Source organism: Oculina patagonica, chromosome 8, assembly GCF_052425735.1.
Source record: "Oculina patagonica isolate OP01 chromosome 8, crgOcupat, whole genome shotgun sequence".
NCBI lineage: Eukaryota > Metazoa > Cnidaria > Anthozoa > Scleractinia > Oculinidae > Oculina > Oculina patagonica.
The window spans coordinates 21,831,847-21,841,846 of record NC_135765.1 but is presented as its reverse complement, the minus strand read 5'-3'; the positions used below and the strand labels follow the sequence as shown (position 1 = coordinate 21,841,846).

Sequence of the window (10,000 nt, the reverse complement as noted above, 5' to 3'; positions counted from 1 at the left end):
AAAAATAAGCATCCCCCAGGAGATATTTAAACAATTTTCATATCCCCCCTTCTTTTTTTCTCTAAAAATTTGAGAACCCCCCTAAAATCCTCTGCCCGACCCCCCCCCCCCCCAACCCCCTTGTAGGATACATACTGAATGCAGCCTAAACGAAGTTTTCTAAAGACTTCCAAGGAGGTTTCAAAGATGTTTAAACTCAGTCTCGAGACGGAATATCTTGATAAACCAATTTTACGCTGAAAAAACTTGTTGGGCTGAGCCTCCCCCCAAATGTTCGTTGGAGTGGGGGGGGGGAGGTTTCAGGCCCCTGCCCTCCCCCCCTGCTCCGCGGCTTATGCATACAGAAGTCTCAGGCCTATACTTTTCCCTGTTTTTAAGATACGAATAACTGAAAAATCGCTTTACGGGTCCGAAAAGTTAAGGGGGCTTTCGAGAAACGGGCTCCGTCTCACTGAAACAGGCAAGAGGGTGTTAACTTGTGAAAAACTCGTACCGCTCCGAATTTCATACCATTATGACGGTAATTTCATAACGCGTTTACGCCTCTAGTCTTTCCTTCGTCCCGGATCGTATGACAAATATGCGCTACCCGTTCAGTCTACTATAACCTCGTTCCAAGAGCCTGCCCGTATTCAGTCAGCGGTGACCGAACGCCCAACGGATCTGGGCGATTCAGAAACCGGAACCATTACTTTCCGGTTCCGGTTTGATTGTGCGTTTTCAACAGGCAATTAATAGATTACGCTGTCTTTTGGCGGGCTTTTCATCTAGGTCTTGGTGCTGACCAAAACGATCACGGCCTCTTGGGACAAGATTGAGACTGCTGGTCACTTCTTGAAACCATTGAAACCAGGGATAGTCCTTCGTTTACACGATACTGGTACGAGTTTTCTTACCGAAATTCGACCCAATACAGCGACCTAGATGAACCCGATCCAAATTTCGCCTGGTATTATGTTACCACACCCTTTAAGGCGGGGGTACACCTGAAAGCCGTTAATTTTTTTTTTTTTTCAGCGATTAACTTGGGTTAAATGCCAATTAAAAACTCTTTGTTCATTACACGAATCTATGCTTTGCGGTGTTTTGTAAATTTTTGGGTGCTTTATATTGGGGATGTTTGGGGGGGGGGGGGGGGAGATAGTTTCCCTCAAAGGACTAGGAAAACTTAGAAAAATAAGAAATATTGGAAATTGAATGTGATTTTAAAATAAGAGTTTGAAGTTAAAAAATAGTAGACGGACACAAAATTAACCTGCGATCAGGCTTTCTTTTTTCGCGGCGGAGGGAAGGCGAAAAAAGGAAAGCCTGATACAATTACTCGTCAAGTCGTCTGCCGCCCCCATAATTAGAATATCTGTCAACGTCGTCGAGAATGTCGGCGATGCCATCAGATAAGCGTGATTAGCGCCTTCAAATTATATTTTTACTCTCACAAACATGTGTTTGAATTACCCTTTTTGAACGAGCTGTTCGGATGGTTTTTAAAATTTGTTTTCTGCAAAGGCTGATTTTGTGTAAGGCTCAGGTCAGACATTTCAAGGTCGTAGTTTTCGTCACTGGCACGATCGTCTGGCGTCTTTGGTGGTGTGATGTAATATTCGACACCATTGGTGGTAGATCACGCTCTTGCCGAATTCCGTCGGAAGCACCGTCAAAACATCTTTTCTTTCACAAACTATTCGTCGAATACACTCCCTTTGTTCGTCTTTAAATGTTTTGTGAACAAAAGCCTTGAGAGATTTTTTAAAAGCTAAAAGAACTCGCTTCATTCCGCTCAGCACCTGCCATGATAACAATCATCTACGCGCGATATTTTTGGACCGGAAATTAGACTTGAACTCAATTAGCCAATCAGGATAGAGTACTAATGTTGCCTTTTGTTTCCTGACCAATCAGAAAAAAGTCCAGATTCTGGACTTTTTACAGACGACTCGACAAGTAATTGTATCAGGCGTTCATTTTTCCGTTGACCCCTCCGCCGCGAGAAAAATAACGCCTGACCGCAGGTTAACACAAAATAGTCCACCCTGACAACTTGGGTTGCTCTTGCGTGGGGCGGGTCAACTGTCTGGTGGTGTTTCATTTTTTTTCTTTAATCCCTTCTTTAAACCTCTCAAAATTTCGTTTAAATTAGGGTATAATCACCCCTTAAGAGGAAGCCACATCAGCCCTAGCCAGTTTTCATGTTGGTTTTTGTGAAGGGAGGGAAACCGGAGGAACAAAGAGAAAACCCTTGGAGGAAGGCGAGAACCAACAACAAACTCAACCCACATAATATTATGGTACAGATAAACACAACTTTCAAAAGGTACGATCGTAGAGAAGATGACAAAACGTAATCGTTTTAACACCGGCTTTATTGGTATAGACCAGGTATTTGCTGGCGATTTTTCGCTCACACACCTGTATTGATTCGCTACCGGAAATAGGAACTCTGTCATTACATTCCTGCTCCTTAAAAATTTAAATTATCTGATAATATTAATGAATATCTTGAAGATTTCCATATAGACAACGAGGATTCTGCTGGATCCTCACAAGGGCTAAAATGTTGCTGAATAAAATTTACAGAATAGATTATAAAAACAAACTAAAAAATGCAATTATTTCATTACTGTACATGCTCAAAAAGCAAAAAACCGAAAACTTTTAAAAGCCTCTCTCAATGTAATTAACCAATAAAAAATAACATTTTGTGTAAAAAATAAACTCTAAAGAATTTCTGTCCATTTATTGGCTGAACCAAAATAATAAAGGTGCTTCATAGCTGAATTATGAGGTTCTTGAACTGGCTTCTTTCGCTGCCAGAATGAGCGGAACCAGACTTGCCAGTGGCTTGGCTTGCTTTAAAAATGGATGCTGCAAAGAAAAACGAAATATTAATCAAACAAAAGGGAAAAACAAAAAGCACTGCTTGTGTAGAAACGGAGTAAAAAGGTAAACTTGGTGAGTTGCACCCAAGTTGTTAATTAAACAATGATGCAAACGAACAAACAAAAAGAGAGAACAGAACAGAACAGAGACAGACAGACGGTGCCTTAATAGGCAGGACGGAACAGAATATTACCCTTCCAACTTTAATGCTGCTCTATCTGCCAATCAACAATTAAACTGCAACAAACTGCTGGGAAGCGTTAATAGAATATTTCATGGTTTTTTTACCTGCAGCAGTTCTCTAGCTCCAGTTCTTTTATCTACGTCCATTTCCAGTGACTGTGAGAGGAAATCTTTAAATACTGGAGATAATTTTTCTGGGTGCGCTAGCTCTGGTGTGCCATTGGTAGCTATCAAGTACAAGGCCTGCGGGGCAATGAGAGAAATGACATCAGTTATATCATTTTGATGACCACTGGCTGGGTAAATAACTTCCTTGCTAGCACAGATTTATGTGCTTATTTCTCCACTTCAACAAAATGTTCATAAAAGGAGAGACGGTCAACCACAACGGTGCAAATAGCAGAAATTCCGTTTTCACCCAGCCTGTTATTCTCCTCTTGACGGAGGGAGAAACTGACGTGCAGTGAAGTATGAAGGGGTTACTGAATGCTAGAGTGCAGCTAGGTCAGCCAGTAAATAAAAAAAAAACTAGCCGGATAATCACTGAGGACCCCTGGACAAAGTGAAAGAACAATTATATTATTTCTCCCATGCCTACAGGTGTGTATCTCCAAGAACGAAAAAAATTGAGACCAGATCATCCTTCTTCCAAGCATTACTAACAAAGCAATTTTGTTTCTTTTAGTAAACATCAAGTGTACAACTTGATACAGATAGGTTTTCACCAATGCATATGTATATCTTGTGTGCATTCCTTACCCTGAGAGGATTTTCATTCAAGTATGGCGGTTCGCCTTCAACCATTTCAATTGCCATAATTCCTAAACTCCAAATGTCCACCTACGGCACATACAAAAAGAATCAATAAGATATTCAAATTATTTTCACATGATGGCAGCAAAAGCCACTGAGGGAAAGAAAGGGCAGGGTCCAAGGCCGGAGAAAAAATATCTGACAGCACTAGTAAGGTGACAGAGCTAACAACAAACTCAATCAGGGATCGAGACTAACTTTTTAGTTAACTAGCCAAGTGGCTAGTGACAGCTATGATTTCACTAGTCAAAACTTATTTTCTACTAGCCACAATTTTTTAGCATAGTTCTTCTTTTAAGGGGGGGGGGGGGGACAATGTGCGATGATGTTTAAACCTTGAGCCGTAAAATGTTTCTTAAATCTTCATGTTTTTTTCTTCTTACAACATTGGGCTTTGTTCTTCACTATAATTATTGTACATGTACATGCTTTTTTGTCAACTAGATTGTTTAAAGCCTCACATTCTATAATGTCAACAGTTTACTTAGTTATATTCTCTGAGAGACAATTTAAATAAATGCGGTTTCTTGCCACTAATTCCTGATTTTTTCACTAGCCATTTTGGCTAGTGAAAGGCCAAAACCTACCAGCCAAAACTGCATTTTTACTAGCCTTTGGCTAGTTGGCTACCGTTAGTCTCGAGCCCTGTCAATCCACCAGGCAGAATTCAAACCCAGGACTTACTTTTGGACCATACTGCTTCCTTGTTACCACCTCAGGAGCCATCCAGTAAGGTGTTCCTACCATAGTGGAACGTTTAGATTGCTCTGGTGTTATTTGTGCACAGAAACCAAAATCCGCTGGAAGAGAAAAACAATTTCTATGTTGTCAGCATAAAACATACCAGGACAACCCTCCAAGTTGATTTTTTCCTTAGTGGCCATTTGGCCACCGACTGCTCAAGTTTGGTCACCAGTGAAAAATTTTAGTCGCTAAATTAAGCTCACACCTTCAATCCTTCTTTTTAACTTTAGTCGCCAGGCTGGCGACTTTCGGTTCCAATTTAGTCACCAGCTCCAAAACTTTAGTTGCCATGGCGAATAAAATGGTCTTAACTTAAAGGGTTGCAGAATGACTTGCCCCGCCCTTACTAAATGCTATGTTAAAATAAATGGTGGATGAATAAAATAATGTTTCTACCATTATTTCACAGTACCATAGTATATTTTTGACCTGCGGTGTTTCTTTGATTGATCAAGGTTTATGAATCACTAGGGTAATCTACTCAGTATATAATATGTAACAACCTATCTGTATTACAACTAACACAAATTGGCAAACATTGTATGTACTCCACATTCAACAAAAAATTTGAAATTCTACACAACTTTGGAATCAATTTTGTGTTACTGTTCTGCTTGAAATAGTGTTCTTGATTGTCACTAAAGATGGTTAGAAAAAAAAAACAGCCTAGATACCGCAACAAGTACATGTAGAAAGACAAATGCACAAAGTTGCAGTTCAGACTAGAATAACACTATGTACATGTGGAAGTACGAACCGTCTACAAAACAAAATCTAAGCACTATGTCTTACTTAGTTTGACTTGTCCATCCATTCCTAAAAGAATGTTATCACTCTTAATATCTCTGTGAATAACACCATTGCTGTGCAGAAACTCAAGGGCCTGGAGACACTGTGACAAGGCAAATAAATAGAAGTTTATTCTACACATGATGTTAAGAGGGCAGGTGGCTTCTGACAGAAGTCTGCCATTGAAGTATTATGAACGGTTTATAATTTCATGTGGAATCATTTTGGCATTGTACTGTACCTTTCTGTTACTTTTTTCGTTTTTTTTTTTTTAAATTGCAAAAATTGAATGTTACTTTTTGGCCATATCGTGAAAATTAAGTCCTGTGAAATATGACCATTTTATTTTTGTGAAATTAAGTTCCCGCAAAAATAAGTAACAATAAGGTAGTCTACATTGAAGGTGATGAAAACGCAACAAACTTAATGACCTGCCTACAATGTACATGTATGTACTTCTAAAGGTGGATACACATGAAGGAACATAATTCTGGAGACATGTCGGAGTGATATGTACATGTAGCAGGCGCAAAATCATAATGCATACACACAGAAGAAAATGTAGCTGAGATATGGCCATCATAGCAGAATGGGATGTGTCAATTCAACATGTCCAGCTGCTACATATTCTTGCCCGTGTTCATGTTGAGATTTTGCCCCTGCTACATGTCGCTGTAACATGTTCCTTCATGTGTCGGTACTTTAATGAGTGGCAATAGTATAGCAAAATGTAAAAAAAAAAAAAATAATTTAGTATACCTCTCTTGAAACAGAAGCAATCTGTCCTTCATCCATACACGTCTCTGTTACAACATCAGTTAAGGAGCCACCAGCTAAATACTCCATTACAACCTTGTGGGAGAGAAACATTTAATGTCAGTTTGTTTATCTTCTATACAGTGTGATATTACTAGGGAGGCCATGTGGCCAATTGACCTTGGGTGCTGGAAATTGAAATACCCCTCCCTGACCTGCTTGGAAACAACCCCCTCTCTCCACAGCTTTCCACTTCCCCCCCCCCCCCCCCACTCCCCTTCCTGTCAAGTGAAAAATTTACAACTGGGATATTATTTGAGCAAATAACGGAAATGTAAAATATAAAGCATCGCCCGAATGTATTACTGTTTAACAGCTACTTACCCATAACTCTTCTCCTACAAGGTAACTATCCACATAGTTGACAATATTAGGATGTTTGTTCTCCCTCATCACCAGAATTTCATTGATAATTAATTCCTGAAATATAAAACCAGAACACCATAACTATCAGACGAGTACTGTGACACATAATCTCCGGGTCAGAAAGGAGCTTAGGGCTCCATGGTACTGACCAAAACAATACACAGCTTCAGAGCTCTTCTAAAGACAAAGAAAAAGTTCCAAAAAGGGAAAGTCTTGGGCACTGCACTCTGAAGCAAAACCTTTTGTTTTAGGACTGAGAACCACTTTCAGTGGCTTTGAACACAGAGAAACAAGGTGAGAGGTGCAATGTGCTCAAAATAATATCTAACAAAGTTCGTAGCAAACTGTTTTAACTTGACTGCCTTTAAGTTTATTTTATTTACCTTCTTTGGTTGTTGTGACAAGTTCATCTGTTTGATGGCAACCTAATTAAAAAAAGTTAAAAATAAAAATAATGAAAGTGTTGCTCAGCAAGGTTTGACCCCTAGCTAAATTCCTCTCCTAAACTGTCTAGACGTTTTGCAGGGTAGAACCTCATATCAATCAAGGTGTTTCAAACGAACTCTATGGTTCAAGGTCCATAGTGGATAATGGAACCTCTTAATTTCATGTCAAGCTATCTTAAAAAAGACTGAACCATTTGGGAGTTTTTGTCAATTACAATCACTGTCATTGTTGATAAAGAGAAGGTTTTCTATATGTATCATTGAATGGCTTAATGTACCTCATGTCCTGTAGCTACTTCAATTGCTGTATAAACTGTACCAGATGCCCTGAAAAGAGACAATTTGAAATAAACTCTAAATACATGAATAGTTGTGTTTACAAGTACCGTATTTTCTCGATTAAACGCCCCCGGCGTTTATTTCAAACTTGACCCTATAGAGCCGGCGTTTATTTGATTCCAGCAGTTTTTTCAGCCCTATATTTCTAAGAAATGATTTTTATCCATTATTTTTGACAGCCACATACGTAAACATTATTTCCAACGCATATTAAACCTTGAATAAATGATTAAGGAGTTCATTTTCAAATATAGCCTGGAGACCCGGCGTTTATTCGGAGCCCGGCGTTTAATCGAGAAAATACGGTAATTCCAACAGTGATGTTTCTCTTTACATTTTAGAAGCAGAGAAAAGGACTTTAAGAACCAATGGACAAAGTTTTCTTACCCTTGACCAATCTTTTCAAATTTTGTGTATTTCCTTTTAGGATCCCCAACACTAACAATGGTACCTAAAAGAGACAACAAAAAAATAATATTACATGACAGACAAGGTGACACCCCAAAGATAGCATTAGCTGTCCTGGGTGGCTACACAAAGGTACATGGTAACAATTAAATAATATATTTTACCTATTAATTTTTGTGAAGTCTTAAATTAAATTATATTTGTAAATGCTTCTATTGCTTTTGTCAATCATAATTATGACAGCCAGTAATACCCTTGAATTAAAATATATCAATCATAATCCAAGCACAAGACATTTTGAAGAGTGTTGGCAATGTTAAACAAAATCATTGGTTGAATTTTTAGTTTGCATGATTTCAAAGGCAGTGTTAAACAAAAGGCATGTTCAAAAGCAACGGGATGAATGGCCAGTCACAGTTGGCCAGCAGAAGGGCACCAGTACTACCAACAGTGGACCATGATAAGTCATTAACCCAGTACTACTAACACACGTATCTTCCCCACTATACAAAAGAAACCAGTATAATGCCAGCAAAACAAACCAAACAACGCTGTATTCAGTAGTGGATTAATAATCAGGAACTTACGTAGTCTAGCATGAATCTCCTCATCAGACATCTTTTTCTTCTTTCTGTCTCTTGTCTGTGCCCTTGGTTGTGGCTCACTTGATGGCGCTGAATGTCAAAACACAAATTTTTGAACATAATAAAATTAAACACAAAATACAATACCATTATCCAGAGCGTAAATAGTTCCTATAATATTTTAGCTTTACAGTGCGACGCGCCTTACCATGGGCACCAACAAACTTTTTTTTACAGGTGTTGTCTTATTATTATTTGTTTGACGAACACGCCTCCTTTCAAAAGTTGAATACAATCAAATACATGTAGATGCCTGTTACATCTTATTTACCACCAAATTGCAGTGTAAACGTTAAATATTACAAGATGACACTTGTAAGAAAGTTAGTTTGTTGGGTGGCCACGGTACTAAGGCACTTTGCACTGTTAGAAGAATCATAATACTAACGACAAGAAAAAATAAACCATTAAGGCTGCCAATGTTTAGCTTACACTGCGTACAGCATACCAATAAAATCAGAGGGCGTACCTTTGTCATCTTCTTTGGCAGTAGGTTTTGTGGAAACTTCATTTGGTATATACTGAAACATGACAAAATAAATTAGCAACCGAGCTCCTTGAATAATTATTGTGAAATATTTGCATGGCAAAATAATTTTCTCTTTCTCTCTCCTGAAGGAGAGATTAATTTTCACTGTTTGAGAACAGCAATATCTGGTTGCTGTGACATACATGTACTGTGTTTGGTAACATTTTTTTTTTGTGTTAAGTGAGTCCTGTCAACAGCTGTTTTCATGTTTTATTTTTTTACGTTCAAGCACCTATGTGCAGTAAATTAAAAGAAAAATCAATACCTTAGACTTGGTGTGTTCTGGCCTTGATGGAATGGCTGGCGGCACATCTGGTTCTGATTCATTAGGTCGTTCACTATGATTCTCTGCTGCCAAAGTCTGGAATGTAAAAAAAATGATATTTTCTGTAAGGAAACATTCTGCTATTAACAAATAGCTTCACTTCATTTGCTACAAAAGCTAACAATTTCTACATGTACTTCCTTACATGTGTTGGAGTAGCATGCGGTGGAAGCGGTGGTGCATACGTGTGATCACCAATTTCAGGCCGTTGTGTCTGCGTTAAACCTGTATTAAAAAAATATATTAACACTTTATTAACAGTAGCTAAAAGTACTAAAACATGTTTGCTCAAACATCACTTCAATCTACCAGCACATCTAACAGGACAATATTTTTCTGCTCTTACAGACAGCTTTTGTGAACAGCTGTGTTAAACAGTGCCCTGGCAAAACACAACTCTTTGGGTCTGTAGAGATTTGTCTTGTCTTCTTAAATAATGAGCTTTTCTACTCACTTAAAGGACCCAAGTCAGCCATGCCTTTTTGCTGTTGACATTCTGGATTTTTGGTATTAAATATTTCATGTGGAGTGTGTCTAAACAAAAAAGATCACTGTAAAACAGCTAAGGGTAATTTAATAGCCTTCCAGTAACACAACTTGCAGTGATGCAGTAACATTTGGCTTCACCATAGAGTTTTCATTATTTTGATGGTTTCAATAATGGTGGATTTCACAGATTTCAAGGCGTGGCTGACAAGGGTCCTTGAATGTCCATTCTGAC

The 10,000-nt window shown here is 38.5% G+C and overlaps 1 protein-coding gene across 2 annotated transcripts in view; it reads right to left on the bottom strand.

The window, feature by feature from the left end:
- Positions 1-2,342: 2,342 nt before the first annotated feature.
- LOC144662721 (serine/threonine-protein kinase PAK 3-like) overlaps positions 2,343-10,000 on the bottom strand; it is an 81,221-nt gene continuing 73,563 nt past the window's right edge. For both annotated transcript variants that reach the window (XM_078523598.1, XM_078523597.1), the window contains 14 exons: positions 9,425-9,504; positions 9,220-9,315; positions 8,895-8,946; positions 8,369-8,455; positions 7,761-7,824; positions 7,313-7,361; positions 6,972-7,013; positions 6,547-6,642; positions 6,166-6,258; positions 5,410-5,509; positions 4,558-4,673; positions 3,820-3,900; positions 3,166-3,303; positions 2,343-2,862 (listed from right to left, as the gene is read on the bottom strand). In XM_078523598.1, coding sequence (XP_078379724.1) covers positions 2,776-2,862; positions 3,166-3,303; positions 3,820-3,900; positions 4,558-4,673; positions 5,410-5,509; positions 6,166-6,258; positions 6,547-6,642; positions 6,972-7,013; positions 7,313-7,361; positions 7,761-7,824; positions 8,369-8,455; positions 8,895-8,946; positions 9,220-9,315; positions 9,425-9,504 — 1,181 coding nt within the window. In that variant the 3' untranslated portion in view covers positions 2,343-2,775. The remainder of the gene's footprint in view (positions 2,863-3,165; positions 3,304-3,819; positions 3,901-4,557; positions 4,674-5,409; positions 5,510-6,165; positions 6,259-6,546; positions 6,643-6,971; positions 7,014-7,312; positions 7,362-7,760; positions 7,825-8,368; positions 8,456-8,894; positions 8,947-9,219; positions 9,316-9,424; positions 9,505-10,000) is intronic.